This window comes from Parambassis ranga, chromosome 7 (genome assembly GCF_900634625.1).
Source record: "Parambassis ranga chromosome 7, fParRan2.1, whole genome shotgun sequence".
Classification (NCBI taxonomy): Eukaryota; Metazoa; Chordata; class Actinopteri; family Ambassidae; genus Parambassis; species Parambassis ranga.
The window spans coordinates 4,873,661-4,895,959 of NC_041028.1; the positions used below are offsets into that span (position 1 = coordinate 4,873,661).

The 22,299-nt window shown below is 40.3% G+C and overlaps 3 protein-coding genes across 3 annotated transcripts; 1 reads left to right on the top strand and 2 right to left on the bottom strand.

Moving 5' to 3' along the window:
* Nucleotides 1-571: 571 nt before the first annotated feature.
* On the bottom strand, nt 572-8,850 carry pan2 (poly(A) specific ribonuclease subunit PAN2). Its single transcript, XM_028410594.1, has 26 exons — nt 8,775-8,850; nt 8,117-8,421; nt 7,854-8,023; nt 7,613-7,733; nt 7,415-7,492; nt 7,056-7,326; nt 6,603-6,948; nt 5,604-5,700; nt 5,400-5,519; nt 5,209-5,328; nt 4,992-5,120; nt 4,654-4,853; nt 4,427-4,575; nt 4,234-4,340; nt 4,042-4,140; nt 3,868-3,956; nt 3,498-3,642; nt 3,275-3,412; nt 3,140-3,199; nt 2,963-3,053; nt 2,726-2,883; nt 2,163-2,306; nt 1,746-1,925; nt 1,474-1,567; nt 977-1,168; nt 572-871 (listed from the first exon to the last, which is right to left on the bottom strand). Exons 2-26 carry the CDS (start codon nt 8,402-8,404, stop codon nt 837-839), a joined length of 3,621 nt encoding a protein of 1,206 aa, XP_028266395.1. The 5' UTR covers nt 8,405-8,421; nt 8,775-8,850; the 3' UTR covers nt 572-836.
* Nucleotides 8,851-13,622: 4,772 nt separating this feature from the next.
* Nucleotides 13,623-16,270, top strand: ormdl2 (ORMDL sphingolipid biosynthesis regulator 2). Its single transcript, XM_028410722.1, has 4 exons — nt 13,623-13,736; nt 14,669-14,842; nt 14,951-15,102; nt 15,738-16,270. Exons 2-4 carry the CDS (start codon nt 14,669-14,671, stop codon nt 15,871-15,873), a joined length of 462 nt encoding a protein of 153 aa, XP_028266523.1. The 5' UTR covers nt 13,623-13,736; the 3' UTR covers nt 15,874-16,270.
* Nucleotides 16,271-17,486: 1,216 nt separating this feature from the next.
* On the bottom strand, nt 17,487-21,694 carry nemp1 (nuclear envelope integral membrane protein 1). Its single transcript, XM_028410721.1, has 9 exons — nt 21,562-21,694; nt 20,826-20,953; nt 20,487-20,703; nt 20,335-20,407; nt 20,151-20,244; nt 19,938-20,052; nt 19,194-19,419; nt 18,736-18,912; nt 17,487-18,089 (listed from the first exon to the last, which is right to left on the bottom strand). The coding sequence occupies exons 1-9, from the start codon at nt 21,668-21,670 to the stop codon at nt 17,933-17,935; spliced, it is 1,296 nt and encodes a 431-aa protein (XP_028266522.1). The 5' UTR covers nt 21,671-21,694; the 3' UTR covers nt 17,487-17,932.
* Between the last annotated feature and the right edge of the window lie 605 nt (nt 21,695-22,299).

Consider the following 22,299-nt stretch of genomic DNA (forward strand, 5'->3'; position numbering starts at 1 on the left):
TTTAAAGTAATGGTACAAAGTTATTTGCAATAAACAAAAGTTTAAAAGAAATATAGACTGAACTGTATTTGCAAGAGATGTCCAGCAGAGGGCACCATTACATTGAAAACAATTACAAAACAATTTAGTATTAGATTTAATATTCAGATCATTTCACTATAAACATATTGTGGTTGAGGAGTTGCAGGCGTTTGCAGTAAATTTAAAGTAGTTTAAGATGTAGCTACTTTACAAGCTAAGTATATTAATCAATCATTAAGGAGCCTCTGCAAGGGGTCACAAGAAATCTGAAGGGTTGTGGCTGGTTTATCGAGTAGCACAAACCAAAGTTCATTTTGATAAGAGGCCACTGCCCCAAAGCTTCTGTTATGTAACAATTAATTTTGATTTAATATTTACATCTACAGGACTTCTTTTGTAGATTAAGAGTGGTCTTCCCCAGTGATAGAAATAACACTAGAAATTAATTTTCAACAGTGAAATTCATGGTTAGAACTGGACAGATTTCTCAAAAAAACACCATGTCCAGTCTCATGTAATTCCCACTTCCTGGTATTAAACAACAATTAGCTTACATCATGATACTTTTATTTATTTACATCAAAATACTTGCTGCTGTTAAAAAAAAAACGTTCCAAAAAAAATTCAGTTTTATGAAATGAGAAGTCATGAGAAGACATCATGACTGTTCAGTCACTGATTCAGCAGTGAAAGGGTTAACTGTACAGACCTCCAGCTACACTGTACACAATGCAAATATAAATGCAAATATGTATAAAATGTGTCACTAACTGAATTTGACAACATCAGTCGAAACATCTCGAGTGGGAAGAAGGTCACAGCCCCATCACAGAGGGAAACACGGCAGCACCTGTTAAAAGAAGTACAGTTCATTCAGTCCACTTAGATTGTGACTGATCGAGCTCCCGACTAAATTCATTCTAAATAATAAAATCAGCCATATTTCTTGGGCTACCTTGACCATCTCCTGCGTCTGATTCTGGGACTTTCCAGTCCAGCTGCCGGCCTTTTTCGTAGAGTCCCTTCAGGACCTTCCTGACTTCGTCGTTCCCGCCTGCTCGGCTCAGCTCCAGGTATTTCCTGTACAGCTGCAGGGCAGTGCGTGCGTCCTCTATGCTGTCGTGGGTTTCCCCCTGGATGTTGAGATCTGAACACAAATCAAGAGGACAATCAGGAATGAGAAGTCATTCATGCAAATTAGACAGATTTAGTAAAATACAGAAAAAGGGCAAAAAGGTTTATAATGTTTATCAGCCTGATAACACAAATCCTCAAAAGGCAAAAGTATTACTAACCCCTCACTGGATTTCTGCTTGTGTTGTGAGTATTTGCATGTTTTCTTCAGCTGCAGTGTGATGAGTTCTTGCGGCCATCAAACATTACTTTTGCTCACTGTTTATATGCAGACAGACCTAAAAGCCACACAGTTCACTGACGCTGATCTCCACTTACCTAGAAAGTACCAAGCGAGGAACCTCAGAGAAATCATTCTCTTGCGAGGCAAATGGAACAGATAGACTGTGTCGATGACTTGATCTTTCAGAACCTTTAAAACAGGAAAGACCGTTACGCGACCGCAGCTCAAGACATCATTAAAGCCAAACCTGATTTCACCCCCAAGTAACTCAGCTTTACAACGTAATAATAGGGGTCAGTTGGACACATGAAAATAGGGTAAAGTCAAAAATAAGTATTAAAAGTGAAGTTGTAAGGAAATAACCTACAAATAAATTAATAACACGGAAGTCCTTCTGTAAGCCGTGACCAACGAAGCGGACTCCGGTGTCGATGAGGAAGCGCAGCTTTAAGTAGGTCGACTTCAAAGTTGTCAAATGCTTCGAAGAAATTTTGGCATCCAGGTCTCCTGGTTTGATGCCTGAATATTGTGTCAAGTAGTCGACCACCTGAAACAACAGTCACATGTACATTAATAATGAATGAAGATTTCATCTGATGGGCTACATAAGTAATCAAATGTCTGAAGCAAAAGGAACATTAAAAAAAGGTAAAGCGCTCCTCCATTAATTATTACTCAAACCCTTCCAGAGCAGCTTTAGTCTGAGTGCATCATCAGTACAGGTTCTAAACAAAATATGCACCCCTGAATAATATGTTCTCCAATTCACTCTGCAGCCTCCCACCTGCTCCTGAGTGGAGATGTAGTCGTCGATGAAGGGAACCCCCTCGTTGGTCCCCTGACCTCGCACACAGGTGATCCTGGCTACAGACATCTGACTGGGCTTGATGGTTGACTTGGTGCCGTCACTGCGCAGCTCTGCCTCTTCCTGGAGATACGTAATGAGATGTTTTCAGAATCTGAATGCAGATTTTATAATAGGCCACTAATCCTAATACGAACAGATTAGGGCTGCAAAGATTACTCGAGTACTCGAGTAATATTGGAGGACAAAATGCATCAACAACTAATTTAGTATTCGATGACTCGTTAGTGGGATGATCAGCGTGGGTTCAAAACGTGGGCGAGCCGTTTGCAGGTCGGACACACACACACACACACTGTTTTGGTGCTGAGTGTGGAGGCGGTATCTAGGCGGTATCTATGGGAAAACTATGACATTTACGCGTGATCCGAGTACTCGAATAATCACAAAAATAAACGGCGAGTATCCGAGTACCAAAATACTTGTTTGTTGCAGCCCTAGAATAGATGTAAATATACAGTGGTAATATAAACCTGACTCACCTGATTGAGCGTGACAAACTCTGCATCCAGGCCCACCAGGTCGCCAGCCTGCGGCATCTCGCTGACCATGAGGGGGATAAAAGTGGCGTGACTCTTCCTCTGCTTCCGAGCAAGCGAGGCCTCTGTCAGCAGCACACTGGCATCTATGGGATTTTTAACTGACCCAGACAACAGATGGAAACATAAATGACCAGAATCGAGGAGTAAAACCTGCAGATTTAAAGTCCGGACACTTACTGCGGAGGTCATATTTGGAATGGTAGTTCCTCTTGGTGTAATACAGGATAGCTGGTACTTTCCAGCTCACGTCAAACTGGGCTGCCTCAGTCTTGGACAAACAAATAAACAACTCAGCATTCCTGTAAACGTGATAGCTATTTTCAGAAATTAATAAAGTGGAGGTGAAATATTTACCTTGTCAATCGGTTCAATTAAGAAATCGTTGAAGAGGTACCACTGTTGATGTGTGACTCCCTGAAACACAAACATTTAACATGTCACTTCATGTCTCCCTCACAGACTGTAATGATTGATCTGAGCTTCACTCACCTCTTTTCTTTGGTGGTAGGTTTCACCCACTTTGATGTGTGCAATCAGGTTTCCACCCGTGCGAGCGTCCAGCACATGAGGCACTGTGACCACCAAGTCATAGAGAAAAGCACCCTCTGCTTCCTCAGCGGCACTTAACTTAAAGTCAGAGACCAAACACAGAGTCACTATTTGTAAGTAAATCTAAACAGCAGAAGTCAACTGGAAATCAAACCTCCCTCACCTCCTCTCCCTCAGGCCAGCTGCTGATCTCCAGTCCTTGAGTTTTATTGATAGACATCTTCAGAGTGAGAGGAATCCACACGTGTCGCAGGTCCTCCGCCCGGGTGTCAAAGGTGAAGCCCTCCATACTAGCAATATCCTCGCCACTGCACAAGCAATGGAGACGAGAGACACACCCAAAAAGATCAGATATTTAGCTGCTGCATAAGACAACTGACATGAGATGCAACGGAGTGTGTTTCAAACTCAATGGTTCACAATGACTGTATTTCCCCAAAGAGAGGAGGTTGTTTTTTTTTACAGTTTAAATGTCTAATCAATACTTAAAATGATCCACAATGCTGCTTATTTAATTTTAAAAATGATCTTACTCCAGGCACCACTCTGTGGGCATTGGTGGGGGTTCTTTTGGTTTTGGAGGATCCATTGCTTCCTTTTGCATGGCCTTATTGAAAGCATACTGTGAAAAAAAACAAAAAGACATTACTGATAAAAGCTACAACAAACAGGCAAGAATTAAAATAAGAATTAAAACTGTGACCGACCTCTGCCTGAACCTTCCAGAACTCTGCCTCTTTGGCACTGTTCACCTCACAGTTTATTACCAGAACATCTGGAAGACACCGGATGTTTCGTGTCTGCACCTACAGAGTGAAACAACACAAACATTGTCACCCAAAAGAATGAATTGGCTGAAGATAAGCTGCTGATGTGTCTGAATAAAAGCTGTAACTCACTGTGGGCTGGTACTTCTCGCAGTTTTCACACCATGCCTGAGTGCTCTGCTCCAGACAGATGCTCTTCTTCAGGATGTCAGCAAAGTCATACTCCTTCACTGTTTTTTCTGGAGAATCAAAGTGAAATTAAGATTCTGTTAACTGCTTCTCATCAGTTCACCACACGTTAAGAATATCAGTAAGGTAAACTCACCTTGAGAGCTCTGCTCAGGGTAATGCATAGTGAAGAGTAATGTGAGGGATGAGCGGACTGTTTCCTTTCCACAGCGACACAGACTGCTGTTCTCAACTTCACAACCAAACAGCTTTCCGATGACAGACTCACCTGAGGAGCCCAGAGAACTGCAAAAAACAGCAATGTGGTTACATTTTCCCATGTGCCACAAAAAGCTTCACAATCCACCCAGAGGCTCTTCTAACCTGCTGCTGGCTCCCCTGTAGGCCTGCGGACCCTCCTGCTCCTGAGTCTCCTGGTGGAGTTGGGTGAGGATGAAGCGGTTCCAGCTTTGGATTAAGCGTCCAAGCCTGGCCTTCCCTGTCTGTTCGTCTGAGTCTGCAAGGATCAGGCCCAGCGCAGAGGCTTCAGGGATGGTGCGAAATGCTCGGAGGAAGTTACTGGCCTTGATAGAGAGGAGATAGAAGACATAATTGGTGGAAAAATCCACATTGTGGATAATGTACAGATGCAAAACAATGTGGGTGAAATTTTAACAAAAGGGATTAACCTAGTTTTATACAAAGAAACAACAAAAAGCTACCTGACATGGATCTCCTCGTGACAAGTCCAGCATGTGGAAGAGGAAGCCAAGTTCACAGGCTAAACAAAACTCCTTTTGGCACAAATGATTCTGCACTAAACACCGGATCGGCTCCAGGAAATATAACACCTAATGTGCCAAGATAAAACAAAACAAGAAACAGGAATCAGCCATGCAAATCACCTCAAATTCAATTAAAAAATGATTTTTTGTTTACCTGGATCATGCAGTTACAGTAGGCGTTGGGAATGTGTGGCTCCAGGCCAGCGAACAAGGTTTTGTTATAATGTTTGAAGTCAAAGTCCTCCAGTCCAAGTTTAGAATATTTAATTGTGACCTGACGCAACACAAAGACATCTTCATCAGCATACTCTTACACTACAACAAGAAAGGGTTATATGTAAATACCTTTCTGTATTTTTTGGGAACCATGTAGAGGTGTGGCTCTTCATCACGTCCGATTGGAGACTCAGGAACCTGGTTATAATTATCATAATCAAGCTCCACATCTTTAATTTTATAGGGAACCTGAAACAAACACACATGATAGATACATTACATATTATAAGCTTTCACATCACAGACAAATGCTGAATGGTGTTCCTGACATGCCTGGTTCCGGGGGCGGGTACGAGGATTTGCAGCATAACCAATGAAGCCAACGGTTTTCATTGTGCGCAGGATTTCAGGGTCCACAGGAGGAGCTCGCCTGGTGTAAAGAAACATGCTTTTAGATGAAGACCTTTATTAAATAGTAGCAGTGTGGAAAACCAAAAAGGGGACGCACTAGCCACAAGCCAAATGCTGCAATGACACCTGTAGGATACATGAGGTAATCTCTGTGAAAGAAAATTAAAAACTACCACTATGCAAAACTGAAAACTATAAAAACAAATGTGAGGAATCGGGTGATATTAACTCATTTGCAACAAGAGTCGGATGAATAAAGTTCAGCCAGTATTTGGATAATCTGCATGTTTTCTTTGGTTAATTTGCACACTACAGTTGAGCTAAGTGGTTGAAGCTATAAAAATGAAAACCTGCAGAACTTCCTTGTTTTCTACTCTTGCTAACACCAGTAAATACTGATCCAAGTTTTCTTTCATTATTGTACATATACAATATCTAAAACTGACATGGAGAAAACACCCAAACACCCAAAATGGCTTAGAGTTGAGAGGGTTAAAGCCAAAATTGGACAGAAAAAAAACACGCTACATGTCATATCTAATCATCACCAGTGCGATTCCTCACATGCATTACATTACACACAGTAAACACTGACATCACTTCCACAAATGACAAGTTAATAGAAGAAAAGAGAAATAATCCATTCCAGATAATGACTAAATATTTTAATGAGCGAGCGATGAGATCATACTTGATCCTGTTTCCTGCTTTGGGTTCAGCAATTGGTAAATAAAAAATATGTCAGCTGTTTACAATAAAATTGTAAACAAAAGACAGAAGCCAACAGAATGACCGTCTGTTTCAGTTAGTTCCTGCTTTTTTGTCCTTTCTTGGTAATTCAGTCTTACCTCACACATAAACCTTCTAAAGCCTGTTGCAAATATTTTGTTTCAAATGCAACAACAGATTTAAATGTGTTACCTGGGGCTGGGTGTAGCAAGGGCAGTGGGCCAGTCTGAAAGTAGTGGCTCAGTGCTCGTCAGCGGCATGGGGATGAGAGAGAGGGGCAGCAGATCGTGGTTCCAGTCCAGCTGAGGCAATGTGTCCACAAGGCAGGGTAGGGCAAACTCTGTCTCCCGAGAGTAGTCATTGTATGAAACATCTGGGGTATCAGACCACAGGTGCACACATCCACCCGAGTCCCCGAAGGCTAAGGCTTGCTTGCTGGATGATACATCGAAACTCATCAGCAACTGGCCCACTGTGTTGACGTGAAAAATATCCGCCAAGTTGGCAAGTCCAGTGGGCTCACAGAACTGACACTGACCTGGAGAAGGATAGAGAAAGGTAAAATTTTTTGGGGAGCATGTATTGACATACTCATTATTTTTGATTTACAGTACGTATGACACCTTAACATTTTGATGATAGTACCTGTCTGTGAGATAATGGCCAGACGTGATGTGTAGGTAGGAATGAAGCGCAGGAAGAGGGGATCCACGTGCACCTGCAGTGGAGTAACGGCTCGCATCATGCGGAGGTCGTACACCATGAGGAAGCGGTCACACGCCAACCCATTCAGTCCTCGGCTGGAGAACCCACACGCGGCCAGAAGGTTTCCGTGAACATCAAAGTCTGACAAGCTGCCAGAGAAGGCATCAAACTCATGCTCCATCTTGAAGGTGCGCAAGTCCCGAAGGGTCACCTGTTTTTTTTTTTAAAGAGTCAAAGTGAGATTTACATGAACCAACCAAACATCCTTTATAACCGTATTTAAATCAATTCAACGTGACCTTGCCAGAGGTGTGGCCACAGAAGAAGAACCGATTGCTTTGTCGCATTATTGCCACTCCAGGTACCTCAACAGCGAACTACGACACAAGAGAGTCAAAGGTCAAATTATTGCTTTTACATATGTTATTAAAATTACAATATAAAAGAAATGCTATCATTGGCACAAATGTAGATTAAATGTATTTCAAGCATCTCACTTTTTGTGTTTCTTGAACAGTATTCAGGTCAACTTCAGCCACATAGTTTTGTAGTCCACCCATAAGCAGAGTGTTGTTATCAGTCATGAGGAGACTGTGCATGTCAGCTCCCTCCTCCATGCTGGAAAACACACACACACACAGTTGTCGAATTAAAAAAATGATTTCATAGCTGAAGACTGTCTATGATATATCAGCATATGGACATTTGTTTTATTCAATATTCTGAGAGTATTCTTACGGATAATCAAACATGACAAGGCCCCCCCGGGTGTAGCATCTGAGGTTGCACTTAGAGAGGAATAACACGCCTGTTTCTAAACTCTGAATGTGCCGTATGTCATCTGTGGCATGCACTTGGAAAGAAGAATAGCGGCCCATTGTAGGTCCAAAGAACGAGGTTACGTGACCCTAAAGAAATTAATGAGAATATATATTAGTTGTTGTTAAAATAGAAACATTTAATAGCTTAAAAGTGTACTTCTGAATAAGAAAGGCTCTCACTCTGTGGTTTCCCATCCAGAGCATTTCTTCCTGGAGATCAAAATGTGTTGCAGTGACTGGGATGCCAACTTCAGAAACTATATTGTGTAACTCAGAAAACATGCCCTCCATCAGGTGCACAGGCTCGGGTACTGGCACAGCCAGCCCGTCAGGGTCAAGCTCCACTCCCTGCAGTAAGCTTGGGTTAAGGTGGGGATCCATGGATGGCTCCAACCCTCCGTCCAATGTCCCGTGAAGACCGGGCGAGTAATCACCCATCCCAGCGTCGAGACCGTCAAAGTTCATCATGGGTACAAGTACACAACCTGCAGAGAAATGACAATATCTGTCTACAGTAGCAGTAGCTTTGGCTTGGCTGAGAGCAACTAGCCTGCTAAGCTAATGTTATAGGCAACAAAAGTCCACAGAGACTTTTTATTACTAAAATAGATTAAAAAGGCTATGCCGATTATACCCGTGCAGCAGTGTCTATTATCTAGCATTAGTTCAGCTAGCTGGTAGCAGCTGTTAACGGTTAGCTAAGTTAGCTAACATTAGCAGCCATAATGGCTTATGTGAGCTGCACCTTTTGTCACTTTTAACCAAAAACTATCCATAGTGATGAGAAATGTTGCTTATTTTGTTCAAAATAACCGACATGATAATTTAAAGTCTTTACCGCCGATTCTTGGTATATTTCACCGCACTGGGTCCATGTTCGCTTCATTCACAACAATAACACACATTTAAAAAACATTTCCGGGTCAAAGCACGGTGCGTTCATAAGCTGCGCAGAAAACGGAGACTCATCTCACTTGAGATGTCAGAGCTTTCTTTCTCTCAGAGTGCCCACACCGCCTTATTTAAAAAATCTTTCAACGTTTTTCTGTTTCACTCTATATACGCGGAATAATTTATTTATCACACGTTTACCGTGGCTGAATACATGACCAAGAAACGAGGCTAGTTCACCAAATTCCCATATCTGTAGGAACCCTGAATGCACCATGCCGTCTCATGCATTTGTTGCAAATTTGCAAAATTGACAGAATTGGTCATTAATGCGTGGAAATAAGAATAATTACGGACATGTTGAGTTATTTAAGTAATTTTCAAGCAAAAATACTACATTATATAACTTATCAAATATTTTTGTCAACATAATTTCTCACTTTTTTGGTATTTTGAAAGCCTAATAATTCATTGTGTGGAAAATAATAAAGACTCAAATAATAAATGGACAAAATACTGTACCTTTTTATTTTTGTATATTTCAGGGGGCTCACCTACATGTTTTAGTTGTTTACCAGTAAATGATTTAAAATGACGCATTAGCTAATATTAGAAGCGATTTACAGAAATGCAGAGTTATACATAGTTACAGGGTTTTGCAGATCTGTCTAACATAAGAGTTATTTGAAAGCAACACAGTTTGAGAAAATTCTCCCCTCTGCTCCGGGAACCCTTATAAAAAAAAAGTTAGCCCCTGTTTGTCAGCACACATGTATCAGCACCACCCCTCACAAACTCTGCTTCATTCATTTGTTGTAAAAATAAATCAATAAAATAAATAAAAAGAAGGCTTACTCCAGCTTGTCAATAATTTAAATGATTGCAAAGCCTCAGTTCGCTTGATAAATGTGTTTATTGGACTATATTAGTCAGTTATTAAGACACATTTACGCATTTTGGGAAAGACACAGGAACTGTGGGATACATCGTCTTATTCCTTTTTTATTTTTATTACTCAGAAAAAAAGGAGAATTCTGCTGAAATGCTGAGAGGTTTTTCTCTGGTAGAGAAGAGGGGCAGATCGCGGAAGCAGATGGAAAGTTTGTCCAACCTGCGTGAAGAGTTCAGTTTTTTTATCATCGCTCTGAAATGTAAAGGTTACTTTCAGTTCCTTCCAACAGATCGGGAATTTAGGTTTTAAATCAAAAATCACTTTGACTATAATAAATATTTCAATGCAATTAGTTAAACAACACCATTTTAGGTAAAAGAATACGTTTTAAAAAATGATATAAAATCATTAATTTGAATAATAACAGTCATTTTAATGGTGCCACGTCACTGGTGATTGTTTTTTTCTTATCTCTTAACAATTACCTGGCATGCACATTCTGACCTCATGCTGACGCGCTGCGTGGATATTGATGTGCGCTTGATGAACCCAGGTGATGGGGATGCCTCAGGAAAATCCTGCATTGAGTCACTTCAGTATAAGAGGCAGTGACAGCCGTCAGCGCACAGAGACGAGCACGCAGCAGGAGGCGCAGGACATACTCTGAACATCATCAGTACCAAACCCACACTGCACCCAGCATGGATTGTTCTTTGGCGACTTTTGCGGCTCTTTTAGTTCTTTTTACGGCTGCAGATTCCACACCAATACTTCTGCAAGACGCATGTGCGGCTGTACGCGCCAGCTCCCTGGAGCTTAATCACGTTGCAAGGAGTGTATCAATAAAGGTAAGCGTTTTTTTAATGATACCATTTATGGGCTGGGTGTAGAATTATTCACTAAAAAACAACTTTACTGATGTATTTAGTAATATTTACCTTTAATTAACTGTGCATAGCTATATATTGGTTTACTGAGCCACTCTGTTTCTCTAGGCACGAAATGGATCCAACGATATGGCAGATTTTTCCACCTCAATTGCCTGGATGGAGGCTAAAGACATGTGTGATCCTGTGACCCTCAAAGAGAAATCTCTGGTAATATCATATATAACATTATACATTATTTGAGTGCAGGGTCACAGGGGCTGGAACCTATGTGACCCTGCACTGCAGGACAAGCAGGTCAATAGATGATGGATGGATGGATGGACATCATATCAGTGGTGTTGTATCTGAATATAAGAACATCCTTTCTTTTTCATTCCTCTTCACTCCTCAGACATGCATTGGAAAGATGATCAGCGTCCTCAGGAGCTACCACTCAATGCTGGAGAGGATTTCTGGATTTCAGAGCTGCTCAGCGTTTGTCAGAAAAGTGATGCCAGTGGTCCAAAAACTGGACAAAGACATGAGCAAATGTGTGAAGTCAATTGGAGGGGGACACCATGAGAAGGTGAGCTTGGTTGACTGATATAAAACTTGCAAAATAAAGCTCTAACAATAAGTGTCATAATGCTTAACGAGTCCTTTTGATTCCACAGGAGTCCCATGACAGTAACAGAGAGGCTCATGAAGTAGAAAACTGGCAGGAGCCTTTTCTGTGCTACTACACCTTGGACAGACTCTTCTCCTTCTCCATCCTGAGCGCTCGGGTCTTTGCCGTCGGGGATCCAGCTCATCACACGGGGGGCTCGGGTCAGAAATGCATGTAAGAGCATCAGATGAGTCAGTGTTGGCTGATGTGCAGCTGCTGAGCCTCTTGTAGATCACATTGATCACACGCAGTAGCTGAGAGAACAGTGTTCCAAATTTCCAGTGGAATTATTATCTAATATATTTATTCAAATAATATTTATTGTATTTATTTGCTGATATTTATGGATATACAGTTTTTGTATTTATCTCTGTCTTTTTTTATGATGATAATAAACTGATTACATTACACTTTGATGTGCTGTGGCTCATTTCAATGGTTCCTTCCAGAGAAAACATCATGATATTGAGGAAAAGTTGGAGTTACCTGCACAGAGGAACTCCTCATTTCTTTTGATGAATGTAAATAGTGATATGCTGAGATAAGAAGGAAGCTGTGCTTTCCTGAAACATTCCTGCAGCTCTTCTCAAGCCTCAGCTTCCAGTATACTTCCTCCCAGTCACTGTGTTTTTATTATGGCCGATACATTTCCGTGCATACCTAATAATGCAATGCTAATCCAGCAGTAGTAATTCACAACCAAAAAAAAAAAAAAGGAAGGTGTCACATTTTAAAGGGGAAGAGGAAGTAGGATCAGTGTGAAGGCACCCGATTGCTCAACAAGGAAGTCTTTTCTCTACATGACCTAACAGCCAGAGTGTATTCAGCTTTCCCTCTCATCCCGCCCACAGGAATTCTGTCTTTGAAGGCAAAAACTCCAGGGTTTGCTATTTCAGCATCAGCTTACCTACAAAAAACCAAAAACTAACAAACAAGGAAATTATTTATTTAGCAAAACAGCTTTGCAAAGTGTTTTACAAGAAGATGCACAAAGACACTGGATGCTCCCTCTGTAACACTTATTGTAAAAATAGTATCAGACTTTGCTGAGATATATGAGAAGGGTGTATTATCTATGAAAGGCAGTGTGCCAGGTATTACTATGAGGAAGGATGATATGATCAGGAAATTCAAGATGATACAGCTAAAAGCCTGAGAAATGTATGATATCATTTATTAAGCTGCATCAGCAAAGATGTGGAAAAATGGCCTTAAGTATTAGAAGGATTCAGTTTTTCACTTAAAACACAGAGCTCCATGGAAGGGTCACAAAAATATCAAATGAAAGACCCGTATAAGCCCCCCGTGATGCCAGTAACAGTGTAGTTTTGGTTACCTTCCTCTGCTGTGTCACCCTTTTGTGAGAATAAAAATTCCACGTTCTAAATTCTGCTGACTTCTCATTAATCAGACATTTGATCTGGTTTTCAGCACAATACTGCAGGACAATCACAACACTGCTTAACAGGAAAAACATTGTTTACTGCTGTCAGCAATGTCTGTAACACACGCAGCCGAGTACATGGTGTCTGCGTTCAGTCAAACATTTCACCATATGTATGGGATGCACGGAGTTATTGAAATACTGCTTCTCTCACCTTACTGTTATAGAGCATGCAATGAATATAAAATAGTCTGAGCATAAAGAAATAAATAAACTAGAAAAGGGCATTTCCTGAAGAAAATGCAAGTTTGATTGCTGCAGCTGAAGCATTGCTTTGAATGCTGATGTGAAGGATTGCTCTGAATTGCTGGAGAATCAGAGCAATTCAGAGCTTTGTATGCCTCTGTGTGTCAGCCTGTCACCATGGTAACAGCAGAGGAGACCACCACTCTAAATTTGAGAGAGTGAAAATGGAGTCTGTAGCTTGAAATTTGTAGGAGTACATACATTTGGCAGATGACCCTCGTTGAAGGGCTTATGTTAAAAATGACACCGAAATTGCTTAATATTTGAAAAATTATAATTTTCTAAAAAAAAATTGAAATTGACCTGGAATATCCTCTGTGAGATGAACATTTTGATAGTTGAATGGCTGAAATCGGTCAATGTATGCTGAAGATATGCTGCTCCAAAAAACATACAGAAGAATAAAAATATTTTTTATTTATTTGTATTTAATTTGCTTTCAAGCTCCGTGTAAAGCTCTGTAAAAAAAAATTGAATGTTTTTTTTAAATATTAGATAAGATTAGTCCATGTAAGCAAACACTGGCATGCATCCTGCCACGGTGCTGACATTTAGACAGATGGGAATTAACAGTAACACTTAGAAGTGTTGCTCATATTCACTGGGGCATGTTGGGAATTTCTTGGAGGGCGGCTGACCTTTGCCCCCTTTGGCCTGTGTACCTGCTGATGTCTGCTGGAGTTTTGTGAGCAGTCCGCTGCAGCTGAAAGAAATAGACCCGTAGACTCAGGAGGGCGGGGCTAAAGAAAAAAAACAAGGAATTTCCTGGTGAGCTACGACAACACAGGAAGGTAAAGTTTGCTCCGGTGAAACGTAACTTTAAACACTGAAATGCAGCATGAGTCACGTTAGTTACTGTGTTTAACAGACGCCACTGACCCTTTACGTCTCGCCTGCCACCCTTAGTTTAGGTTCTCATAACTTTGAGCTAACATTTGCTTGTCAACCTGTAAGTAGCAGCTGCTATCGAGCTAGCGAGCGAGCTAGCTAGCTTGCGGATGTAATGTTAAATCATGTTCACTAACATGTCAAATTAAAAAACAAAGCCTGTGCATTCTGTGAGTAGTTAAGGTTGTTTTCGAGGGAATATTTAATTGTTTTCCTCGTCTGGTTGTTTTACGGTTTCTAGCATCTTAAAGTTGCGGCTAGTTGTGGTGATGATTCCTTTAAGAGAGAGCGCGTGTTATAACAAACAGAACAATTCACCCGGGCGGAGTCATTTGCTCATCTGCTATAAAGTTTTAAACAAGTGATGAATGTCTATACAGCGTTTCTTACTATGCATTATTATAATTTAAGATTTTGGGCAGCCATGATGATGCATAGATCATTTAACTACATCTAAAGTAAATATTTAGCCTTGTCTGATGTATTTAAAGTGTTTGATTTGACTTGTTTCCAGCTATGATCTTTGCAGCTTTTCATTGTAACATAAAGTTGAAGCTTGTATGTTGGGTGGCAATAGATAATCATTCAGATATTAGTCATCAGAGTAATCAATGATGATGTAACAATTCAACAATGCGCACTGTGTCATCAGTGCCATGATCAGTTTCAGTTTCCTCTAAGTGACCGTTTCTTTTTATATGAATGACATAACTGTAAAACGAACGCTTTAGATGTTTGGTGTATAATCACAGAAGAGTTAAAGATATATGTCATTAAAATGTGCTTTGTTGCCAGCACCCTGAACTCTTAACATTTGTCTCCCGGTTTCTTTAAGATGAATGTTGGCGTAGCTCACAGTGAGGTGAACCCCAACACTCGGGTGATGAACAGCAGAGGGATATGGCTCACCTATCTGCTGCTGACCATTGTGTTGCACATCATCCTGCTCAGCATTCCTTTCTTCACTGTGCCGCTTGTCTGGACCCTCACCAATGTCATCCACAATCTGGTTAGTTTAAGTAGAAGAATAGAACATTTCTACAGGCAGGACAAAGCATTGAACAAACCGTTTAGCGTTTTAAGCCTAACTGTCCTCTGTGCGGCGTCTCCCCTGCAGGTGATGTACTTGTTTCTGCACACAGTGAAGGGCACTCCCTTCGAGACACCAGACCAAGGCAAAGCTCGTCTGCTCACACACTGGGAACAGATGGATTATGGCGTCCAGTTCACATCTTCACGCAAGTTCCTCACCATCTCACCAATTGTTTTGTAAGTACTGTGCATGTGCTGTTATTGTAGAAAAGGTCACTGCAGTGCCAGGTGGTTTGCAGCTTCACTTTCATTATGAGGTCTAAATCAGCATACAGTTAAATATGTAAGTGGCGTGTCCATGCTGTTGGGAATCTTTGAACCATCTGGGAATACTTTCAGGCTAATAGTCAGAGTACATATCCACAAGATCTGTTATTTCCAAATTCATTCTTTGCGTAAGCAACCAAGTAATACTTTCATACTTTATTTATATAAACATAAATATATATATTTAGTGTGACCTCTGGAAAGCCCGGACAAAACCTGTAAACTACTGTTATTACAATAACGTGTGAACAGCTTCAGCAACTTCTACTTTCGCTTATTTCTTGCCCACATATTCAATCAAAAGATTTATTTATTGGTGGATCTCATTCAAATACACTCCTCTGAGCATGTACCATAAGACTTTGACACCATAAGACTTGGTCTGATTATTATCTAACCATTTTAATATCACTTTATACTCTAAATGCTAAAACCTGTGAGGTGCTTGCAGCTTAATTTTCATTATGCATTTCTTATACTTTTCTCATGTTTATATATTGTTTTTGAATCAAAAATCAAAATTAATATTGATCCTTTCCTTGCAGGTATATTCTAGCTAGTTTCTACACAAAATATGATCCCACACATTTCGTCATCAATACCAGCTCCCTCCTTAGTGTCCTCCTCCCAAAGCTGCCTCAGTTTCATGGAGTACGGATATTTGGAATCAACAAATACTGAGATACTGTCTGAACACTGGATTTTAACTACAAACACTGGACTTGATGTTTTCCTGTTTAGATGCTGAGGAGAAGAATTCAAATTGTCCATGAAAGTTGTTTCTGTACATTTATTCCCTCCTGACATTCCTGATGTACGTTTGCTCCTCAAGGAGCAATGTCTGAAACGCACTGCATGTTGTTGTTTTGCCTTATGTGTAGCTTTTCTGTTACAAACTGCACTGGCTGCAAGTCTGTAAAGTCGAGTGTTTGGTGGGAATGAATTTCATTCATCGTGGCTGTGTGGTTCACAACCTGGATGGCATGGTTTCCTTTGTCTTCCATGCTTTTTTTTTTACATTGAAGGATTTACACATAGCATGCATTTACACACCTACAATAAACACTTTGCCATTTCACTCCATCCTGTAGTTTGATTCAGAGGCTAGGTGTGACATTTTTTTAAATCTTCATGACCCCGTCAAAAAACTTCAAAATCATTTTTATAAGTTTGTAAGAATCAACTGATTAACTGCAGGCTTGTTTGCAAGCACTGGGGAAGTCCAGACTCTTTACATGAAGCCACCCAGAGGGGACTGTCACAGTGTATGCAATATGCTCGTATATCCGAGGGATTCCCCCCCTTCCACGCAGTGTTGTCGTGTTTGCATTGCAGTGAGGTTTCCCTGTTTATGATGCAGGCTTTGGGGAAGTAACTCAAAGGAAATGCAGCATCATGTGAATGTGTCTGCTCTGTTCATTATCCCAACCAGACCCTGGGAAACACATGCAAATAATGCACGCTGTATCAGCTGTTTCAAGCACGTTGTGTAATCGAGTGTAATCATTTGCAACAGTGTTATTGGGTTGGTCCCTGCACTTCAAATGCTTCTAGGACAGACACATAATGGTGAGTGATGCATATGTTAGATAAGATAAGCTTGGTTTAAATGTCACCGTGTCCCCAACACATCAGAAACGGCTCACTGAAACTATAGTGAGAGCGAAGGGATGGATGCTGTGAGTTCTTCCAACATACACCGAAAGTTGATTTAAGATGCTATCTGCTTTAACAGCAACTTTAGTCATCCGCTGTAGTTTTTTCCAGTTCTACTTCCACTTCAGATTCAAGTAAATCGAGTGAGCTGCTAGTTATTCAATACGCAGAGTGACTCAATTTGGCTTTGCTCTGATTGAACATAGATTTAATTAGAAAGATGTGACCTGAATGCACAGATACATAAAAGGTCAGGAATTCCTACTTTGCATCAGAGCTAAGACGTCTGAGAAGTTCAGGTCATATTTGAACAGATTTAAAGACAGAAGAGTCCAAATAGCGGTAACCAGGGAAAAAAATATTTGAATAAAGTTCTACTAAATACAATCCTCAGAAGATGTACAATCGCCCATTATGAAAAATGAAATCTCTACTTTTTGGCTTCAAATGCACGTCCTTTTGGAAAAAAGTTCTATAGTAGTTGTATAAGTCAATCAAGTTGCTGTTTGCAGTAAAAATAATAGAAATTCCAGATTAATATAACAATTACATTGGATTAGAAATCCTACATTTCTAAGATCTAGAATCACAAAGTGAAACTTTTAAATTTTTTTATTCAAAATATTTTAGGACACCTCTACATACATAAAAATTAAACAAGTAAAATACAAACATGCCAAAACATTTCTTCCCCAAGCAGAAAGCTAGAGTAGTCGCTACCACTGGCGTTCAGCGGAAATATATCACAGTGGTGTGCTGTCATTGCAGTGAGCTCAGGAGGCTGTAAACACAATGTTTTTAAAACTCTCTAAGCTGTAACTAAACACAGTTTGAACACATTCATAACCTCATGTTTTCCAGAAGCCTTTGTTCCCTGATATTTTGGCTTCGGTGCACATCATTCAACAAACCTGACCGCACTGTTGTGCCTGTGGATGTCGGTGATATAAAATGGCTTTTCATCCAGCCTCTGCAGTGATCACTGAAACTCAGACTGGGCAGCATGTGGAGAGCAGTTCTCCATCCACTAACCACCATTCTGAAAGGCAGTGGTTTGTTTTTATGTGTGTGCGACACCGCCATATCACTGTGGTTTCATCATAGGTTTAATGTCATCTTCTTCATCATCTGTATCGAATAATTCGTCCTCAAAGAAAGATCCTCCAAAGCCATATTCCTGTGCGTGGACGGACACCTCATTTGGCATCAAATGTGGGGACCCCTCAATAAAATCAGCAAACCTGCAGGTTAACAACAATTTCAACATCGTGGGATGCAGGAATAATAAAGACAAGTATTTAAAACTGAAGGGTTACATCAGACCGATGCCCCTTCAGTCCAAATGTGAAGAAATACAGTGAAGGTCTTCCATAGATATTGCGGTCACAAGAATAGGACAAATATGGAGGGATAACCTAAAAAACATCATGCCAGCACACTGTTTAGTGTGTTAAGATTCTTCCCTGCCAAGTTACTGCTGAACATTTAAGTCAATATTGGTAAATATGCACCACAATCCTTCAGTCAACTGATCACCTGTGTGTTGTCTGGGTTTCTATAGTGAAATGCACTGTACTATTTCCAAAATGTCCACCTTTCAGTGAGTCAGGTGTTCCACAGAATCAACCTGATACCACATGCCGTTCAAACAGAATGGATGGATGTTTCAACAATGGTTGAATCACGGAGGATCCAACTGTAGCTGTATCAGAGAAAAACCTACAGTCTAACTGTGTCTACATAAATAATGCTTGTCACATGACTACCTGTCACCTTTCTTTTGTCTGAATCTTGACTGTTGTGGTCAAATAAATGCATTTCGGGTTTATCTTGCAAGTTATGTCTCCCTGTTTCACTGGACATGTGTAAATTGTAAAGTTTTCCTACCGTTTCGGCGACTGAATCCTGGACACTGCCTTCCAGGGGCTGAACTCTGGGCTGTTGCAGTATTTGCGCAGCTCCTCCAGAGCACGACGAGTCTCCTCCTCCCCTTGTTTCTGATACTCTTCCTCAGTCAGTAGGCGAGGTGGCTCCGGCTTCCAGTAAACCAGCCGTCGGATTTTCCTGCAAACCAGTGCAAGTTCTTAATTAAACAATAAAATTAAAAAATGATACAATATTACTACTACAAACTACTGCTACTGGTATATTTAGCCTCAGTAGTTTAAAAATAATCCCTTGTAATATTAAGAACATGCAGTGAAATGTTTGTTTTGTGCCAAATTATTTGTTATTATCACAGACCTGCGTTTTTTACTGCCAGAGATTAATGCACACAAACTACTTTGCACTGTACTCTTACGCCACCTACTGTCAGCCCTATTTAAAACAATACACACACATACCTCCATGCAGAAATTGCCAGAAGGAATGGGTACTCCAGATTTTTGGAGAACGCCGCTGCTACAATGACGGCGAAGGCGACTTGTTGAATTTGCATTCCAAAATAAATCAGCAGCAGACCAAACAACTGCAGCGTCCACGACAGGATATTAATGCTCTTCTGATCCACCAGAGGACCGTAACGATAACACACTGCAAAACTGATGAATCCCACCACTGCCACGTAACCTAACAAAGAAAAAAGACACATGCTGTTTTAAAACTTCTACTAAGAAGAGTGCAACATGAAGCCTTTTTAGCAGAATTATTTCCAGTTTATGAGCCTGTATCTGTCTTACATGTGTTCTCTTCATCTGTCCTTGATTAAACAGTTAATCTACCAAGTGGGAAATTTTACAGAACAAATCACTAATAATAATGAAAATGCCTATCAGTTTCCTAAAAGGTACCATCATATGGCTTATTTTCTGCAACTCAAACTCCTTTACTCAAAATCTTTACATCTGAAAGGTGGTGAAGCCTTTATCAGAAATACTATTCAGTTTTTCCTGATACAGAAACAATCTATGAGATTGTGTTCAACCACTGCAACTATTTTCTGCACTAAGGAAAAAGTGTCCATGCTAAACTTTATAGGATTTGTCTAGAAAACATGCTGTCTGAGGACACAGATTAATATGCACATCTAAAGGAGGGAGCAGTTAAATTCCATCTATATGCTATTTGTGTTCATGGACAATTTGTACCTAATGCCACGTGCCAATGCTCATGCAGAATTATGCTGAGGTTCCTGCAGACCAGCTGGATGGCATACAGCGAGAATGACCAGCCACCAACTATTATCACATAAAAGGGGCTTTTCTATGAAAGAAACAAACACAAAGGATACATACATTTATCACAAGAGATCTAAACATCTAGTCTATAAATTTAACATTTCAAATATAAAACATTTTTACCTTTGGCAAAAAACGTGCCAGGATGAAAAAGAGGATGATGAGTGAGGCGATCATGCCCGTGCCCATACCAGCAGAGTAGAAGAAAACCTGACTCCTTCACATGGAGGAAAGAATGTAAACAACATATTTATATCCATTATAACCATGTTAAAGTAACAAAGGAACTATTGTTCCAAAAAAATACCTGCTCAGCGAGTCCGCAAAAACAAACAACAGAACTCCAGCGAGGAAGACCAGAAACAAAAAGATATCAAACTCTGCCAGGAACCAAAAACACAGAGTTGTATTAACTGTCAATAACTAGATAATCAGGTGTTCTAATTTGTTTTTACTTACTGCGAATGACCATGACAGTGTATTGAGTTTTCTCAGTAGGATCGACCTTGAAGCATGTCTTCTTGCTGAACAGGCTGATGTTTATGGTGGTCTCATTGTGCTTCTCTCGTAACAAACTTTGAAAAAAGTTCCAGAAACTGAAGCGGTCCAGCTCCTGCAGCTGCTCCTCGCCTTCCACAGTTTCCACCTTAAACACTTTGGAACTCCACACTCTGACCTGTCAGATTACACATAGTAAAAATTAGGCACAACCAGACTACTATCTAATTATTTTTATGATTTAATGGTTATGTATACATCGTTTTAGATTTGAATAGACATATATTCTTTTTTACTTACTTGAATTCTCGTCCAGGTTTGCCTCCATGTTGGAAGTATGGAGTTTCTGTAGCAGAAGCGGTTGGTTCCTGACAAGTCATACTTCTTTCCATCCAGCAGATCAGTTATTGGATGCTTGTTACCTGAATCTGAAGAGCAGAGATCTTAACTGTACATCACCATAACATACAGCATTTTATTTTCTCGGCTGGATTGTTTACTGCATGTTCAGTCACTGACAAGACCACAAAACACTGTTCAGTAAATCTAAACGACAATGATTGAGCATCAAGTCCATCTCACATTACTCTTCTGATAATTAGGTGAGCGACGCAGTCCTGTTTTACCCAACACCAAGATGAGTCCATTTTGGTTGTAGTTCGTTAAAATGACAGGGCACATTAGCAGTATAATAAACTACGAACAGTAGGAATAGAAATATTGTACATTTCTTCAATAAAAACTGTTTTGTCACAGTAATAAACAATGTAAATAACCCTCAGCTGCAGCTAGCTGACACAGGTTACATTAAAATTAGAAACTAAACGTGCTGTGCATTTCTTTTCTATCGACTACAGACACAGAAGCGGAAAACATCTCTAAAGATTTGAGTACAACAAAGGTTAACATAAAGTAACTTGTGTACAGTTTCACTGCCTCAAACACACACCCAAGCTAACGCTGATTAGCCGGAGCAAATAATATGTGAACGCGAGACGCAAAGTCCCTTTTAATGCTTCGTAACACCACTTCTTACCTGTGTTCTGTTGTGAGGTTTGAGGTAACCAAATAAGAAGCACCGCAAAAATCATTAATGTAGAACCTGTTGAGATATAAGCGTTTTTCATTTTCATGCATCCCGCCATGATAAGCCTACAACGTCCCTCCCCTTATGGGTCGCTCTTCCTCTTCCGCCTTCTTCTTCTTCTTCTTCCTCGCTTCTTGTCTTTAAGTGGATTGCAAATAGTCGCATACCGCCACCTACCGCACCGGAGTATACAGGACTATGAAGGATGCAGGATGAAGGATGCAGACCCTAAAACTGGGACACAGCTACAGTTTTTAAACACCCAGCTCTGTGGAAGTCTTCTATACCTTCAGCTATACCTTCACAGCAACAGACGTAAAAAGAAGAAACTGCTGCTAAGCTGGGAGACGGTCGGCCACTGCTGAATTAATGGTATCTTTCTAGCTGAATGACTGAAATGTCATCTATATCACCAGCTGAAAATAAAAAAACAAAATCAACAAAATATATCAAATAATATAATTATATAAGTTTATATGATAACATGTATTACAGTATGGTTAATATAATTATGCTTTTGTGATAACCGTTGAAGGGTCTTTATTCTTTATATTTAGGCTGCAGATAGGTGTTAGACCTTTAGTTATGTTATTTCACCTACATGATTCACAAAGAGCCATGGCTGTCACAAGGAGCATGATGACATGATTGTGAAGTAGATCAAGAAAATCAAGAAACCATTATTAG